General features: G+C 51.9%; 7 protein-coding genes across 7 annotated transcripts; 4 read left to right on the forward strand and 3 right to left on the reverse strand.

Moving 5' to 3' along the window:
• Positions 1-213: 213 nt before the first annotated feature.
• On the reverse strand, positions 214-1,503 carry Triagg1_1133 (uncharacterized protein; the record flags this gene model as incomplete). Its single annotated transcript, XM_062895170.1, has 4 exons — positions 214-386; positions 442-802; positions 867-1,021; positions 1,092-1,503. The coding sequence occupies 4 exons, from the start codon at positions 1,501-1,503 to the stop codon at positions 214-216; spliced, it is 1,101 nt and encodes a 366-aa protein (XP_062759472.1).
• A 744-nt stretch (positions 1,504-2,247) lies between these two features.
• Triagg1_1134 (uncharacterized protein) lies at positions 2,248-4,784 on the forward strand (the record flags this gene model as incomplete). Its single annotated transcript, XM_062895171.1, has 7 exons — positions 2,248-2,457; positions 2,671-2,841; positions 2,908-3,269; positions 3,335-3,396; positions 3,455-4,297; positions 4,363-4,447; positions 4,499-4,784. 7 exons carry the CDS (start codon positions 2,248-2,250, stop codon positions 4,782-4,784), a joined length of 2,019 nt encoding a protein of 672 aa, XP_062759473.1.
• Positions 4,785-4,830: 46 nt separating this feature from the next.
• Positions 4,831-5,967, reverse strand: Triagg1_1135 (uncharacterized protein; the record flags this gene model as incomplete). The annotated part of the gene is made up of 5 exons (XM_062895172.1): positions 4,831-4,988; positions 5,080-5,172; positions 5,272-5,358; positions 5,449-5,578; positions 5,692-5,967. The coding sequence occupies 5 exons, from the start codon at positions 5,965-5,967 to the stop codon at positions 4,831-4,833; spliced, it is 744 nt and encodes a 247-aa protein (XP_062759474.1).
• A 952-nt stretch (positions 5,968-6,919) lies between these two features.
• Triagg1_1136 (uncharacterized protein) lies at positions 6,920-8,877 on the forward strand (the record flags this gene model as incomplete). The annotated part of the gene is made up of 2 exons (XM_062895173.1): positions 6,920-7,434; positions 7,551-8,877. 2 exons carry the CDS (start codon positions 6,920-6,922, stop codon positions 8,875-8,877), a joined length of 1,842 nt encoding a protein of 613 aa, XP_062759475.1.
• Positions 8,878-9,682: 805 nt separating this feature from the next.
• Positions 9,683-10,982, forward strand: Triagg1_1137 (uncharacterized protein; the record flags this gene model as incomplete). Its single annotated transcript, XM_062895174.1, has 3 exons — positions 9,683-9,816; positions 9,879-10,525; positions 10,588-10,982. 3 exons carry the CDS (start codon positions 9,683-9,685, stop codon positions 10,980-10,982), a joined length of 1,176 nt encoding a protein of 391 aa, XP_062759476.1.
• Positions 10,983-11,906: 924 nt separating this feature from the next.
• Triagg1_1138 (uncharacterized protein) lies at positions 11,907-13,594 on the forward strand (the record flags this gene model as incomplete). The annotated part of the gene is made up of 3 exons (XM_062895175.1): positions 11,907-12,105; positions 12,199-12,408; positions 12,489-13,594. 3 exons carry the CDS (start codon positions 11,907-11,909, stop codon positions 13,592-13,594), a joined length of 1,515 nt encoding a protein of 504 aa, XP_062759477.1.
• Positions 13,595-14,514: 920 nt separating this feature from the next.
• Triagg1_1139 (uncharacterized protein) lies at positions 14,515-16,825 on the reverse strand (the record flags this gene model as incomplete). The annotated part of the gene is made up of 2 exons (XM_062895176.1): positions 14,515-16,317; positions 16,451-16,825. 2 exons carry the CDS (start codon positions 16,823-16,825, stop codon positions 14,515-14,517), a joined length of 2,178 nt encoding a protein of 725 aa, XP_062759478.1.
• Positions 16,826-16,948: the final 123 nt, after the last annotated feature.

Below are 16,948 nucleotides of genomic sequence, written 5' to 3' on the forward strand. Positions count from 1 at the left end.
CAGTGGTAGGGTCGTGGCGTTGGGTGCAATGTGTTCTTTTTTTCTGTTTGTCATCTTCATGATTTCTTTTGGGGCTATGATGGGTATGCGAGTTGATTGGTGTACCATCTTTGCAGATAGTACATAGATGTTGTATGTTTATTCTATAATTTGAGATGCCATGCTCCGTGCCATATGCTTTTGATTAAGTCCTCGTCCAAGTATAGTGTGGAATCAGTACCAGATGCTGCGTGTGCGATGATGAGGGATAGTTTCTTTGCCCTCTGCTTCCATCTCTTTCATTGTGTCGTAAAGGAAGAAGTCGATCAGAATAGCATTGACGTGAGTGTCGGGATGTGCCTTTTGGATCTCCCTCCGTATCAACTCAACGCACCAAATACTGCAAGCTGCGACAACGTTAGTAAGAGATATCACAAACATTGGAACGACGCCGATCTTCACCTCGTAGCTGAATCTCCCACTTGCTTCCGCTTTCGATAAGTTTCTTGTCACGGATCGCCGCATGGATCTGCGGACCAATGTACAATGCGCCGAGGGTAGAGAGTATCTGAGGCACACGATAGTCGGCAAACATTGTAATCTTGTCAATGTCGCGGAACTCGCCATACGACTTGCCCTCGAAGCAAGCCCATATGTCGGCCACAAAGATCTGAGCGCGCTTCATGATGCGAATGGGGTTGCGTCTGCCCTCGAAAGGGTGCTCGTCTCTGAAGCAGTCAAAATCCCTGGCAAGCAGGTTGACGAGCTGGGCCGCGGAGCCGTTGGCCGCGGAGATGAGGTTGACAACAGAGCAATCGTATTTCTTAAAGTGACGGAGTTAGTGTTATATATTAAACATATCGTGTATGAGAGAGTTTATGACTTACACTGTAGAGCACGTTTCCGCTTTCTCGGAGACAGTCCAGTCGCTCCTGGAGAAGAGGCATTTCTTCCTCTGTGCAGGATCGAAAGACGTGTCTGAGCGATTCTAGATTGCATTCTTCCTCATTCTGCCAGAAATGAGGATCCGTAATTGGGATGTCTGGTAAACATAAACGTCAGTGTGAGAAGATAATGACTTGAATCGACAACACAAGAAAGCTTCCACCAACCTTCCTCAAGGGCCCTCTGCATGGCTGCCACAAGACTCCAGTACCCCGTCCACCGCTTCCCCTTGTACTCAATAGCAAACCTCTCGTCATCAGGCAGCTCAGACCAGAACGAAAAGTTGAGCAGGTCCATGGTGAAGATGAAGGCGGCGGTGGCCTCATCCTTGGCCTTGGGATGCAGCTCGTGCGATGACCAGGTGGAGGTGGAATAGCTCTTCTCTTGCATCTGCGCATAGATGGACTCTGCAGCCCGCTTCGTCGACTGCATGTCGATGGCCACGTCGATTCCATGGTTGTAGACGTATTCGGCGTCGGGCAGGACGCCTGTCTCGGGCTCTTCGTCTTTGATGGAGACGCCCTGCAGGTGCTGGCGAAGAAGAGCGAGAAGCTCGAGATCTACTTCGTCATCCGACATTGTGTGGAAGAGGGGAGAGTGCAAAAATTCACTTGTATGTGAAAAGTTGAATAGTCAAGTGAAGTGAAGTGAGGTCAAGATGTTGTTCACTGGAAAGACCAAAAGCGCTTCTGGCTTGGGTGGACAGCGCTGTGAATAGCACCCCGCTGAGCCAAGGACTGGGTGTCTGTAGAGCCCAATCAGGGGCTTTTCTCAGTGTTGGAATCGGGGCCTAAAAGAGTTACAGATATGCTTGCAGCAGGTTTCTATCTACGATTACTTTATCAAGACTATTTTTGCATTCTTTTCTTCTACATCATTGTCATATTCTGCAAATGTTTTGCACCCAAGTATCCCATACATTGTCCATTGAAAAATAAAAAAATAGAAATAATCCAGCCAGGCACATGTAGCCTTGCTCAAAGTCACTCCCGCCAATCTCTTATCTTAGCTCAGCCAATCAGCACGCTGGAAGCGCACGGGCCCCTCGGGCATATTCCCCGGGCCTCTGACCTCATCTCATTGGTCGCAAATCCGGCTTTCCAACTGCTTCGTACCTTGTACTTGAAGACCTGAAGCTGCACCTGCGCCGAGCATCGCCAGACCAACAGCTGAAAAGAGTGACGGGTTTGGCGCAATCGATTCGACGCCTTCTGCTTCACCTGCGACCGATCGCCTTCGAATCCCATCACCAAAATACAGGCCCCGAATCTCCCGTCATCGCACCTGTCTTTATTCCCTGCCGCAGTGCCCTCACTCGCGCTGATGGCAGCGATGGAGGCTCCCAGAGAGGCTGCCGTAGATGCAGTCGAGAGCACGTCAACTGCTGCTGATGCCACCGCTGCCCAAGAGCCTCAGCAGCCGCGGCGGATTGTCGCGTCACATCCCGCACCTCCTCAGCGAAACGCAATGGCTACGCGCGATCGATTTAATCAGCAGTCGCTGGGCGCATCTCTGAATTCCTCAGTCAAGCATGTACGTAGGATGACGAGGCTGTGGTTTTGGAAGCTTTAACCTCTGCTGTCCCGCGATCCAAACGCACGCTGGCAGGCAGCAGATCCCCCATTCGACCCGAGCCTTTCATTCACTCCCTCTATTGCCATTGTTAAATTCACTTTTTCTCTTGCTTCAATAATGTTTCTTTTTCTCTCGGCAGGATTCCAACTTGGATACTGACCTTGGTCACAGGCGCGAGTGCTCATGGTGGGCGCTGGTGGTATCGGGTGCGAGCTTCTGAAAAACCTAGTCCTCAACGGCTTCGGCGAGATTCACATCGTCGACCTCGATACGATCGATCTGTCCAACCTCAACCGTCAATTCCTTTTCCGACACGAGCATATCAAAAAATCAAAGTCGCTGGTGCGTTGGGACGCCGAGGCTGCGCTAAAGATGGGCCGAGTTTCGCAGTGCTAACTTCTGGGGCAGGTTGCCAAAGAGGCGGCGCAAAGATTCAATCCAAACGTCAAGATTGTCGCGCATCATGCCAACATCAAGGACGTCGAGTTCAGCGTTCCGTGGTTTCGCGACTTCAAGATCGTTTTCAATGCCCTCGACAACCTCGACGCTAGGCGGCATGTAAATAAGATGTGCTTGGCGGCAGATGTTCCCCTAATTGAGAGTGGCACGACTGGTTTCAACGGCCAAGTCCAGGTCATCAAAAAGGGTGTCACTGCTTGCTATGACTGCACTCCCAAGGACGTCCCCAAGTCCTTTCCCGTCTGCACGATTCGAAGCACCCCGAGTCAGCCAATCCATTGCATAGTTTGGGGCAAAAGCTATCTACTCAAGTAAGAGGCTTCTCCTTGCATCCAGTATGCCTTCGTCATCGCCCTTTCTAACATGTTCTGTTCAGTGAAATCTTTGGTGTCAGTGAGGATGAATCTGCTTTTGATCACTCGGCGGATGCGGATAACGGTAATTCATGCATCTTACCCGGCGCAAGAAGAAGTTTAATACTGAACAAAGTTACTAGCCCAAGAAATCGAGGAACTAAAGAAAGAGTCAGAGGCCCTCAAGAAAATTCGAGGAGCAATAGGGACACCTGAATTTTCAAGATTGTTGTTCGACAAAGTCTTTAATTCTGACATCGAGCGCCTGCGATCTGTGGAAGACATGTGGAAATCACGTCGCGCCCCTGAAGCGCTCAAGTATGATGAAGTGATGGCACGAGCCGGCCAGGCTCTCGAATCAAAAGATGCCATAGTTGCAGACGGACAGAAAGTTTGGTCCCTTGAAGAAAGTCTTGTTGTCTTCAACGACAGTCTTGACCGGCTCAGCAAGCGACTGCTTCAAATGAGGGCGACCAAGGATCCATCCGCCCCTGAGCCAACCATTACCTTTGACAAAGACGACAACGATACTCTGGACTTTGTAGCATCCAGCGCAAACATTCGCTCCACAGTTTTTGGCATCGATGTCAAGTCTCGCTTCGACATCAAACAGATGGCCGGCAACATCATCCCCGCTATTGCCACAACAAACGCCATTGTTGCAGGTCTCTGTGTCTTGCAGTCCTTCAAGGTGCTCAAAGGCGAATACGGGCAGGCTAAAGAAGTATTCCTAACACCCTTTGCCAACGCAAGACTGCTGGCTCCAGATAAGAATCGAGAACCAAACCCTGATTGCCCCGTCTGCGGAGTTTATTACACCAGTGTCATTGCCGATTTGTCCCGAGCAACACTTGGGGACATTGTCGAGGAGCTGGTAAAGGAGCAGTTCGGTTATGGAGACAAAGAGTTTGTCGTGAGCAATGACGTTGGCGTGTTGTATGATCCAGACGAGACAGACAACCTCGGAAAGAAACTCACTGAGCTTGGTATGGCGTTTCAACAATTCTCTTCTCCCCTTCTAATTGCAACAAAGTAGCTAACAACTTTGCAGGCATCAAAGGAGGAAGTTTTCTAACTGTCACCGATGAGGATGATGATGCCCCATTCGTCAATTTGGTGATTGATATTCAAAATGGGTATGTGATATGGAGTGAGGTTGTCACGAGAGAGAAGCTAATCGAGTACAGCATCCTGGATAACCAAAGAGAGTCTTTCCGCACTGTACATGCTGGCCGTCCTGAAATCCCTCACAAGACTCAGAAGACTTCTCCAGTCGAAACCAACGGTAATGGTCACGGCCAGCAAAACGGGAAGCATTCGTTAGAAGACGAGGTGGTAGAGGAGTCCAAAGGCACCAAGAGACCACTTCCCGACGATGGCAGCCCACCTTTCAAAAAAGCGAAGCTTGTCGGCTCAGCCGATGACGTGGTGGTTGTGGAAGACGCCGGCGGAGCCATCGTCATCGATGATTAATGATATACATGGCTGCATTAAGCGCCAAAGAAGCCGCTGCGATGTCTCAAGCAGCGCTCAGTCCACCGTCGAGGTTGAGAATACAGTTGTTGGCAAAGCCGTTGGATGCCAGAAACAGAGCGGCATCAGCAACCTCTGCGGGATTTGCCACTCTGTTGAGGGGAGTATCTCTGAGATAGGCTTGCTGGATTTCTGGCTTGAGATCTAATATTGGGTTGTACATTAGCTTGGGTACAAGGGGGAGGAACAATCATGGTGTCCAAGGGAGAGGATATAGGGAGGAGGATATACACACCAGTCCACATGGAGCTGTTAACCCAGCCGGGCAGCAGAGCATTTACACGGATAGACCGAGACGCCATCTCACGGCACAAGGCACGGGTAAAGCCTAAGATGACATGAGCATTCGACCACAGGAGATGTATGTAAAACAATGTATTTAGCAAACGAAAGAAATCACAAAGATGCAAGCATGATGCCGTCTTACCGATTACTCCAGCCTTGGATGCAGCATAAGCTGTAGCCCCCAAACCACCTTTTGTTGCCATGAGGCTAGAGACGTTGATGATGCAGCCTAAGAAAGGATTTAGCTGTTAATTGGTCTAGGAATCACAGCACATGGAGAAGAGGGTTATACCGTTTGGCCTCATCTTTGCGTGCTTACACACGAGCATAGTAGCCAGCAAATTTGTATCAACGATGGATGAGAGCTCCTCATCTGGAGTTCGTTTTAACAAGGTGGTCTGAGAAATGCCGGCACAGTTGACGAGGATATCAATTGGTCCGACGGAAGACTATACATGAGTGTATCCGCTTCATTAGAAAGAATTCCATGAGGCACATGGTTTACACAGGAATATCAATTCTCTCCGGTTTTATTTTCACTTGTAGTAGATAATGAAATTACCTTTGATGATCCGCGTGAACCAAACACAGCTTTGATGTCGTCCCGACTCGAAGCATCCAGACGAATAAACTGGTGAGCCGAGGGAGTGTCGGCGTCAGTCCCGGGTAGGCTGTAGGGGCGAAGCTGCGGCTCCAGACGAGGGCGCGCATCGAGGACGGAGCGGCCGAGCAGAGATATGACGGCGCCGTGGTGGGAGAAAGCCTTTGCTATGGAGAATCCGATGACGCCGGTGGCTCCGACGACGACGCAGTGCTTGCCTGCGAGGGACAGCGCCATGGTGTTGGGCCTCGTCGGTTTGGATTGGGGATTTAGGGCTGAGGATGTCGATATGAATGTTTAATTTAGTTCTGGTGTTTTGCTCGGTGCTGTTTTGGGGAATCAGTGGGGGAGCTGGGGGGCCTGAAGCCATCGGGTTGATCCACTGAAGGCGCTGTGCCTTAGCGTGTTGGATGATGCATGTGATCCATGCCCCGGAGACATACGAGAACGTGTATTTACTGTCTGAGATGGAACCTCAATGATACACTTTCCATGATGGATATCCATGGGGTCAATTATGCAATTCGGCCGACTGTGATTCCACAAGCGCTTATAGCCGCCAGGTACTACATAGTACCTACCGCATGCCCACGAAGCACAAGGACCCTGCAATACTGGCACTTTACTGTTTCAAAAGCGGTTATGGACCCTTGGCTTTTACAGGCCGTACCTCGGTGCGGAGTAGCGCTGGACGGATCTACAGCACATCCATTTGATGTCGCCTCGACGGCCTTTATCTTCCAATGGTTTTAACGGCCGGCAACGTACCGCTATCTGTGGTAAATGAAGAACCCAATTTGGTAAATCCCTCGGCAGCTAAGCCAACTTGGAAAAAGGTCATGTTCCTTTTGGCTTTTTCTCTCTTCGTATTACCTCGTGGTGGCTTTGAGTAATAGCCAAGCATAGATAGAGTCTCTTGGCTGTAAATAACTGCTGGAGCACGAGGCTTACAGGGTTTGGTGGCTTGCCTTTTTTTACTTCAGTGCAATTTTTTTTTTGCGCCAGGGCTCGTCGCATCGCATCTCACTAATAAAAAACTGCGGACTCCGGGGCCACGTCTTCGCTTTTCCCTCCGCCTACTCTGCCCGTCACTCGCCCTCCGCTGTCACTCCATGTCGGGTCCCAATCTCGTCCTACGACATATTGAGATCCTCCCTGACAGCGCTGTCGACTGCCTGGGATTCCCACCATGAGCGGCACGCGACGCGATGCCCCGCCGCATCACAAGCACAAGGACAGCGTCCCTGACGCGGGGCTGAGAAGTCTCGATCACTGTAGGTCCAACGCAGCTCCCGGTGGAGGAGGAGGAGGAGGAGATGAAGACAATCTACGAGCAGGATCGGTGTTGTGCGACGGTCATGGGAAGATCGAGCATCGGGGGAGACGAGTTGAAACTGGAGCGCAGGCGAGAGAAGCAAATAGAGGGAGAGGGGACGGTGACATCCCAAAGCAACAAGACGCATGCGCTGACACAAGGCCACCTGTAGATAAAAGAGCGCTTCCAAAATGGAGATATAACTTGCGGCAACAGGCGCTCCCGCTCATTCGCTGGGAGACGCCGTATCTGGCTGCTCTCCAGAGCAAGTTGCGCACTCCGGCGCTCGACAGCTACTTCGCCATCACGGCCAACCTGGGCACGCACACCTTCTTCATGGTCTTCCTGCCCATGCTGTTCTGGGGTGGCTATGCGGCCTTTGCCAAGGGGTATGTTTGGGGATGAAGAAATCTGCTTCGTTCGAGAGTGTAGCGGCCTTCTTACTGTCGCTCATCTGCTTGCTGTATGGGTTTGGAGCTTGGGATTGCTAATGTCGTGGGCGCAGATTGGTCCACATCTTGGCGCTGGGTGTCTTCTGGACAGGCTTCATCAAGGACTTCTACTCGCTGCCCCGGCCGCTGTCGCCGCCGCTCAACCGCATTACCATGTCTGGATCCGCCGCGCTCGAGTACGGCTTCCCTTCGACTCACAGCGCCAATGCCGTTTCCGTTGCCGTCTACGCCATCCTACACCTGCGCGACCCCCTCAACACCTTTTCGGACACGACGAAGCTGCTCCTCGAGATCCTGTCGTATTTTTACGCTGTGTCGATTGTTTTTGGGCGGCTCTACTGCGGCATGCACGGGTTCTTGGACGTTGTCATCGGATCTATCATGGGGGCTGGTATTACCGTCTTGGAATACTATTACGGGCCGCCATTGGACGCCGCGATGCAGCACGGCACTTGGCTGGTCCCCGTCATTGCTGGCCTGGTTGTCGTCGTCTTTGTGCGAATTCATCCCGAGCCTGCAGATGATTGTCCGTGCTTCGACGATAGTGTCGCCTTCGCCGGCGTAGTAATTGGCTTGGAAGCCGGCACCTGGACTGTCGGGAGGACTTTCCTAGCTGGCGCCGAGTCTAGCATGGGCGTTCTGCCGTATACATCGTGGGTTATAGCGGCGAGGATGGTTGTGGGAATCATTGCCATTTTTGTTTGGCGCGAGACTATGAAGCCCACGCTGCTCAAGGTGTTGCCTCACCTGTTCCGTCTTATCGAGTCGACCGGCTTTGACCTGCCTCGAAGATTCTTTACGCCCGCTAGCGAGTACAAGTCTGTGCCTCCCGGATCGCGGTTGGATACACTATTTCCGACGGCCTCTGATTTTCCTCGCATGGTCGAGAGTATTCGACATCCCACAACTCGAGGTCGATCGGTCTCTATCGGGCCTCAGAGCGCGGCAGATGCATACGAAACCTTGGCTTATCGGGAACGGCAACGAAGGGACAGCATTGGAAGCAATGCGAGTCTCAAGAGCAAATCAAGCAATATGGATCTCAACGGCAAGGAGGAAGACAAGTCAGGCAAGGGAGCACAAACTTCAGGTGCCCAGAAGGCGGCGTTTTATGATAATGAGTCGCTCAGAGGTCCGAATGACATTCTGGTTATGCAAGGGGCAGAGAATGGGAACCCGGATATTTATCTTTCCATGGAGGATGCGCGTGACGAGAAGGAGGTCTTTTCTCAGCTGGTGAAGCCGCGAGTGAGATACGATGTCGAAGTTGTCACGAAACTCGTGGTTTACGCAGGTAGGAATCCAACATTGCAACCATTGAATATCGAGTACACAACTAACGAGAAAACCCCACCACAGGAATCTCGTGGCTTGCAGTAGCAGGAATGCCCATGATATTCAGCTTCATTGGTCTCGGCGTTGTCCGTACGGTTACAGAACGAATTGCCTCTTGAGCAAGTGACCGTTGCGCTAAATAGGTTCATGGTAGGCGCAAATCGTTTTTACGTACATGTTTCCTTTTGATGAACATAGGGACATGGTGGGGCGTTTCTTTCCTTTTCTTGCCTTGTTCTGCTTCTTTTGTCCTTTCTTGCTTGACGAATTTGGGAATCTTTTAAGCCATTCTATTTTTCTGTTCTGGCACGGCGACTGGTCGCATTATGTGAAAGACAGCCATGAGACAATAAACGGAGAGAGCATGTATCCTACTATTCCTTCTTCCACTTATTCTCCCTCTTCTTCTTTTTTACGATTCTTGTCTTATAATCATAATCATCTTTGTGTAGGTATATTGGAAAGGGTATTGAGGGGGGCTGAAGAACTAGGAGAAATGAATACAACATTTATCCGGAGTGCGTACAATTTCAAGATGCGTGATGTGATGGATGATAAACCGGTATAAGTGCGAGTACATTGCGCTGAGTGTTGTGGCTTTTCCAATTCCCTCAGTGGCTAACCTTGCTCCATGCTGTGGCGCAGTTGCAGGGGTTTTAATGGGCAGAACACGTCTCGGCGCGTGTAGCTGCTGCACTTGTCCAGCTCCATACTTTGCACATGACAAAAAATTAACGACGACGATTGTTTCTTGTCGCCCAAGGCGCAGCTCATTATAAAGCCATATACCCAGTGAGATTGCATATAAAAGCTTGAATCTCGCCTCAGCAGCTGCTATTCCCCGCCAAAAATGTCCGACTACGAGGATGAGATGGACGTGGATGGCCCTGGTCCATCTGCCGATATCACATTTTCAGCCGAGGCGACCAAGGGCAAACGGAGCGCTGCCAACCTGCCAGTTGAAGCTGAAGATACCTTGCCATGGTACGAAATCAATGGAATCTGCGCTATTGATCCAAACGGCTCACTGACAATGTCCTTTTCAGGGTTGAAAAGTATCGTCCAGTAACGCTCGACGATGTGTCCGGTCACCAGGACATTCTAGCCACCATCAACAAGTTTGTCGAGTCGAATCGCCTCCCTCACCTGCTTCTCTACGGACCTCCCGGCACGGGAAAGACGTCTACCATCTTGGCCCTGGCACGACGAATCTACGGCACTGCCAACATGCGCCAGATGGTGCTGGAATTGAACGCCTCCGACGACAGAGGCATTGATGTTGTCCGAGAACAGATTAAGACGTTTGCTAGCACAAAACAAATCTTTTCCATGGGCAGCAGTGCAGCCAAGGGCAATGCGATTGCAGGGTTCAAGCTGATCATCCTGGACGAGGCGGATGCCATGACCAACACCGCACAGATGGCGCTTCGAAGAATCATGGAGAAGTACACGGCAAACACACGGTTCTGCATCATTGCCAACTACGCTCACAAGCTCAGCCCCGCGCTGCTGTCTCGTTGTACGAGATTTCGGTTCAGTCCGTTGAAGGAGGGGGACATTAGGGTGTTGGTAGAGAAGGTGGTGGAGGAGGAAAACGTCAAGATCCAGGGTGAAGCTGTGGATGCACTAGTGAAGCTGAGCAAGGGCGACATGCGAAGGGCATTGAACGTGCTTCAGGCCTGTCATGCATCAAGTGAGTTTTCATCACACGCAGAGGTTGTATTTGCTGTCCCGAGCTAACTGTTGAGCGTCAAGGCACACCATTGAGACTAAAGAACGAACCGAAACCGCCGGAAAGCGAGATCAAGCGCGAGACGATTACTACCGAAACGATTTACAACTGCATTGCGGCGCCTCAGCCCGATGCCATCAAGGAGATTATGGAGACGCTCCTGAGCACGCCGGACGTGACGAGCTGTCTGAATACGATTAATGCGCTAAAGACAACGCAGGGCCTGGCGCTGGCGGATATTATCACGGCGCTGATGGAGCAGCTGACGAAGCTCGAGGTGAGCGCAGAGGTTATGATTACCTGGCTGGAAGGCCTGGCGGAGATTGAGCACAGAGTTGCTGGAGGAGGCAGCGAGATGGTCCAGACGGGAGCGGTGGTGGGAGTTGTGCGAGGAGGAGTGGAATTGATGAGCAAATGAGCACAGTAATGATGTTTGAGAAGCGAGTTGGCGCCGTGCCTGTGGAGGGATAAGAGACAATACGAGGAACAGGCAATTGGGTCACTCGCATTGCAATTAGCAGCTCGTCATGATTAATTGATTGATAATGATTTCAAAAGACTACTTACTCCGTTATTCAGCATCGTATCATTGCCATTACTTGGGCAACATTCCGGGCAACATTCTCGCGAAACGGACAGAGCGAGCTTTAGCTGCGGGTGGCGCAGAAGACGCCGCAAACAGTTCAACATCCCAGCCACTTACGAGTCGCTGAAAGTCCCTGAAGGTCCCTGAAGATTCCCCATCCGGGGGTTTAGAACCTCATGTTACGTCAGAAACGCGCGCGGGTATTGGCAATCACGGCGCAACTCTTTTCTTTCCTTTGCTGTTTCTTTCTTTCTTTCTTTCTTTCTTGGAGTAGCAAGTGCCAACCAAGTCTTTCTCGACCAAGGAAGGCAAAGTTACAAGATAACAAAACAAAATTCTCTTCTCTTCTCCAACTGCAACTGCAGCTCATCTCCCCTTTGTCAGCTTCATCGGCGATTCCAAATCCATCCTCGGCAAATCCCACTTTTGTTTCTGTTTGTTTGTTTCTCCCGCCAAACCTCTGCCGGTCTGGGGCTCTGCTTATCGGCAACTAATGCCCGGGGCGCGCTGTTGTTGCCCGGGGCCAGCGCCGCAATCCATCCAAACCCACCCGCGGAGAGTAACAATTCGCCTTGCTGGTTGGTTTTCGCCAACATCGTTCGTCGCCTGCCATCGCCATCCTTCTCTGCTTCGACCCCATACCAGTGCCTCTGCCGTTCTCTACCTGCATCTGCCGCCGTAGCCGCCCGCAGCAGCCGGCGTCTTAGTTGGGGCGCAACACATATAATTAGACACCGGAACTGGGGCGCTTTCTCGATGTCCATGTCCGCCTCCCCAAGAGAAGTGGCCATGCTTTCTGCGAGCCCGAGCGAGGCGCCCAGCACCGCCGGGCTTCCCTTGCATTCGGGAGCCGACGTCCACAAGATCCCGCAGATCCTGCCGCGAGAGCGCGTCTTTCCCATCCAGATTGGCGGCGAACTGTTCAAGCTGTCCGGCGCATCTCTGTCCTCCGATGGTTCGTCGCTTGCTGTGTGGCTTGCTCTGGCGAGGCCAACCCTTGATCTCGGCACCCTTATTTGCTAACCTTTCTTTTTTCTGAATGGCATAGCGCCGTCATACTTCTCACAATACTTCCTCTGCCAGATCCAAGTGGCCGAGAGCAAAGGCGAAGACCCGTCCTCCACGATCCGGACGCTGTACATCGATCGCGATCCCAAGACTTTTAGAGATATTGCGCTGCATCTACAAGGATATCATGTGAAGCCGCGGGACGGGACGCACTTTGTGCGTTTATTTGCCGACGCTCAGTTCTACAATCGTATGCTTCTCTCTTGGGCCCAATGGCTCCCAATTGCCTTACGGGTTACCCAAGGCACTAACCATCTTTCTCACGTATAGTTCCTAAGCTCATTTCTCAGCTCAACGAGGAGAGCATCTTCATGTCCATCGGTCATCGGGAATTCCAGATTCCTCGTGACGTCCTCAACGATCCTGCCAATTCCCCAAACTACTTCTCCCTCGGCTTCGCTCTCTTCTTCTCCCAGCCAAACGACCTCTTCCCTGGCCTCGATCGCGAAGGGCTGATACGCCCCCCCTCCATACTTCCCCCCTCGGTTCCCAACCGTAACGCCGACACCTTTGCCGAGCTGCTGCGTTTGTTGCGCGGGTATCCGGTTAGCATTCGCGACGAGAATCATCGACAAGAGCTCCTTCGCGACGCTCGATATTTCCACTTTAAAGGCATCGAACAGCAGCTTGTTCCCCACTCCATCAGTTATAATCCTTTGCGCCAAATCGAAGAGATTGCCCTGCGGTTGGAGAATGTGCAGAAGAGTGGCGTTAGCATCTCAGCTGAAGAGTCTGACGGGACCTCGCGCTCCTCTGTCCGGTATGTCAAGTATGCACGCCCATATGTCGACAACAAGCCGGCAGAGTTGATATTGGAGGTTGGAGGGACCACGGCCAAGTTCGTCTTCTCAGCAGAGGGGGTCAGAGCAGAGTTCTTTGGCGGCACAAAGGCTAGGGTGGCGAGACTGCTGGAAGTGGTCGCGACAAAGCTCAACCTGCCTCCGACCACGCAGCCTCTGGGCCTCCTCATGGCGTCAGGGGGCGCCAGTTCGCAGCCAGCCACGCCAGGCAACACTCCCCTCAGTGAGGATCTCGTCCGAGTCGTCTTTGAGGCAGAATCTTCCATCATCCTCAACGGCGAAGACTATGAGGGAGATTTGAGCAGCTACGAAGCTGAAGATGCCACTCCTGCCATTACCCCTGATGCCGAGACTCCTGTGAATCCCAGGAAGCGCCGGAGGATGGGCGAGAGCATTGATATTGGCCTTCCTCACGAGGGTCAAGAGTGGGCTGTTAAGACGGGACAGTTTAGGCTACGCATCCAGGAGAGCAAGAGCGGCAAAAGCGCTGTCGAGTGCGTTTTTGTGGCCGTCAAGATTGATGCCGTTAGCTCGGAAAGGGGTAGGAACAAGACGAGGAAATTCCTTAGCGACTGATCCAGAATATCTAGAGAGGAGAAAAAAAAGGAGGTCTTTCTTTGTATATAACATGTAATGAGCAAAGGGTAAGAGAAGGGAGTTTATTAAATGGCTTGCTTGGGGGGAAACGAGGCGATACCAAATATTCGGAGGGAAGTGTACATGTCTCTGTGCCCTGTCCATATTAAGAATCATTTTGAACTTTATGATGTTGTTGTCTTGAGGCGAATGTAAGACAAACAAATACATTGACTTGGACTACATATAATCTCTCCAGCTTTTGAACAAATGGAACATTTCCCTGAGATATCAAGCAAATGGTCTGGGCTTTTACTAAAAACTAAAGAAACGGTACAAATGCAAAAATCATAAACACCTGACGATTATGCAACGCAATTGGGGATCAATTTCAAAAATATCAAACACCAGGAGGCAAAAGTAGCCAAAGACCGAGAGGAGAAAAAAAAAAGAGGTAAAACAATGAGAAGAGCAAACACCCTCGTACCAATTTTGTTGACTTCAAAGAAAACCTATCAAGAACCACTGGTAAAAAGGAAAGAAAGAAAGAAACGCCAATACAAGCATGACATCCAAAAAAAAGAAGAAGAAAAAAACGCCGCCTTCGCCAGCGCTCCAAATTTGCCTCCCCTTAATCCCTTTCCGTTGGGCATTGCGCAATGAAAAGGAAAATGAACATAGAAAAGAATGACCAGAAGAAGGAAAAGAACAAGGTGAGGAAGAAGAAGAAACAAGAAAAATGTAAAGAGGATGAACAGGGTGGTCCATCTCATATCAATATAAATATCCCAGCCAACCGAACCCAACCCAGCCCAAACGTCGCCGCTTATACCACTCTTTATGTACCCTCCATTGCATAAATTCAAAGCATAGGGGAGATGAAAATTGAAAGAAGAAACAGAAAAGAAAAGAAAAACACCTCATGCGTTCCTGGGCCTGGACCTGGACCTGCTTCCAACCGTGCCCGTTGGGTTGCTCACGTTCCGCCGGCCCATGCCGGACGTTGGCCGGCTTTGTGGTGTAGCTGCGCCCCTGGTCGTGCTCCTGGCGCGTCCCCTTCTCTCGCGGATCTTGGCCAGAGCTTCTTCGCGAGTCATGGTCGGTATCATTGCCGGGTCGCTGGTGTCAAAGCTCGCACTGCTGCTGTTGGACGCAGTTCGCATCCTCTGGGTGAAAGATAACGAGCTAGAGGATCGCTCGTCTCGAACCGGGACGGTTGTCGTGGTTACTGAGTAGGTGCTTTTGGAAGAAGATTGGGAACCGGGAGCTGGGCGTTTCCGGGGGAGAGAAAACTGCGCTGGCTGAGGCTCTGGCGCCGGTGCCAGCTTCAAGCCCCCTTCTTCCTCCGCCTGATATCGCATTATCCTCTCCTGAGCGGTTTCGTTGTCACGGACCGTCGGGATGCTATAGGAATTCGGAAGAGAGTCAGCTAGGGCGTCAATTCGCGGAGCATTGATGAGCGACATGAGCGATGACCTCCCGTGGGATAAATCATAGGCTGATGGCTCGGTAGACGGTGTTCTCGCAAACATACGTTGATGTGCCTCTGTTTTTTCTTTGAGAGGAGACGGCTCCGGCTCAACCTCCTCGTGAGCCTCGATGACAATCTCTGCCTTGCGCTGAGCCTCCAGCTCAATGGCCTCTTGTTCAGATACCGTACGGAAGACGCCCTCCTTAGGGTAGAAGACGGTGCTTCGCCTAGCGCCCTTCCTCAGCTTTCCCAGCTTCAGCTCCTGCTGCTGCTGGGCGGGTGACGGAAGAGGCTGAGTAGACACATCCTTCTCCTCCTCCTCAATGGGAGCCTCCACGGAAAGTCTCGTCTTTTCAGGGGTCGTTCGGGGAAGCTGCTGCATTGCCAACATGCTCGTCCGACGTTTAGACTTGGAGCATGGACAACAGTGCATCTGGCATTCGGCCTGCATGAACTCAATCATCTCCTGAGCTCGATCGGCTCTCTGCCTTTCCCATTGCAGTTGCTCGGTAAGCTGCTCGATTTCCAACTCGCTGGCAGCTGACGAGACAATCTCCATTGTTGAAAGAGAAACACGAGGATCCCTGCACCTGATGGTCGATGCGATCCTCCGCTTCCTAGGGGGCGACGCAAACTCGTCATCTGCTTCCTCGGTTGGCAGGGGAATACGACCCTCGGCAGCGAGACGTGCAACCTCTTCGTTCTTGGCCGCCACTTTGTAGGCATCCCGCTCCTGTTCGACCAGCTTAAGCCGGGCGAATGCTTGTTCAAGCTGGTCCTGCAGGTTGCTAGCCTGGTATTTCGCCTCAAACGTTTCTTGCTCCCGGGCGCGACTCTTCTCCCTTTCGGTTTGTAGTGATTCCTGCATAAGCTTGGTCATGGACTGCGCAGCTTTGACCTCCTCGTGGAGCTGGCTGATGGTGGACTGAGCCTTGAGGTTTTGTTCCTCTCGAGCGAGGCTCCGGTCCCTCTCCTTTTGTAGTGATTCTTCGACCAGCTTGGCCATGGCCTGTGCTGATTTGAGGTCCTCCTGAAGCTGGCCAATGGTGGCTTGAGCTTTGATGTTTTGCTCCTCTCGAACATGGTTCCTATCCTTTTCGTGTTGTAGAGTCTCCTCGATCAATTGTGTTGATGCCCGGGTGGATTTGAGGTCTTCCTGAAGCTTGACAATGGTCGATTGCGCCTTGAAGTTTTCCTTTCGCGCGCGTCGAATTTCCTTTTCCCACAGAGCCTGCGTGTGTGCGTGTGTCTCCTTTGCGCGTCCGTAGTTTTCCTTTTCGCCGGAAAAAAAAAGGCTCACATTAGCTGGCCATACGTGACGAGAGAGGATAAAGTGCCACGCTAGAGGGTTAGGTGATGGAAGCAAAGGGGCTCTGCCAGCTTACCATGACAGTTTCCAGTCTCTCGCCCACTCTCCTCTCCCGCTCCTTGCCCTCCTCAATCTCCCGCCGCAAGGCTCCGGCTTCGTCCTTGATGCGCCTCATCTCGGCCTCGGCCTCTTCGCGACCCAGCATGGCCCGCTTCAGCGCCGCATCGGCCGACTTGCGCTCCTGCTGCCTCGCCTGCATGCTCATGTTGTTGAACTGGCTGATCTTGTCGTGCACCGTACTGTCGCGACCCGCGTTGTCCGACGCTGCTCCTTGAGCCCGCAATGTGCCAAAGAGATTGTCGCGGCGCTGGTTCACGCGATCGGGTGATGCCATCTGGAGGGGTCCACCAGCGGTCGCGGGGGAGTCGGCAAGACTCGTCAGCTCTTCCATTTGCTGGAGCGTGAGTTGTTGTCCACGGCTAGGGTTGTTGTTCTCGCGTCTGATTCGCGGCCGGTATCTCGTCGTGGCGATTCCCTCGAGGGGATCCGTTCTCGTGTGTATCGCGGAATATTT

This window comes from Trichoderma aggressivum, assembly GCF_033847375.1.
Source record: "Trichoderma aggressivum f. europaeum strain CBS 100526 chromosome Unknown scaffold_003, whole genome shotgun sequence".
Taxonomy (NCBI): Eukaryota; Fungi; Ascomycota; class Sordariomycetes; order Hypocreales; family Hypocreaceae; genus Trichoderma; species Trichoderma aggressivum.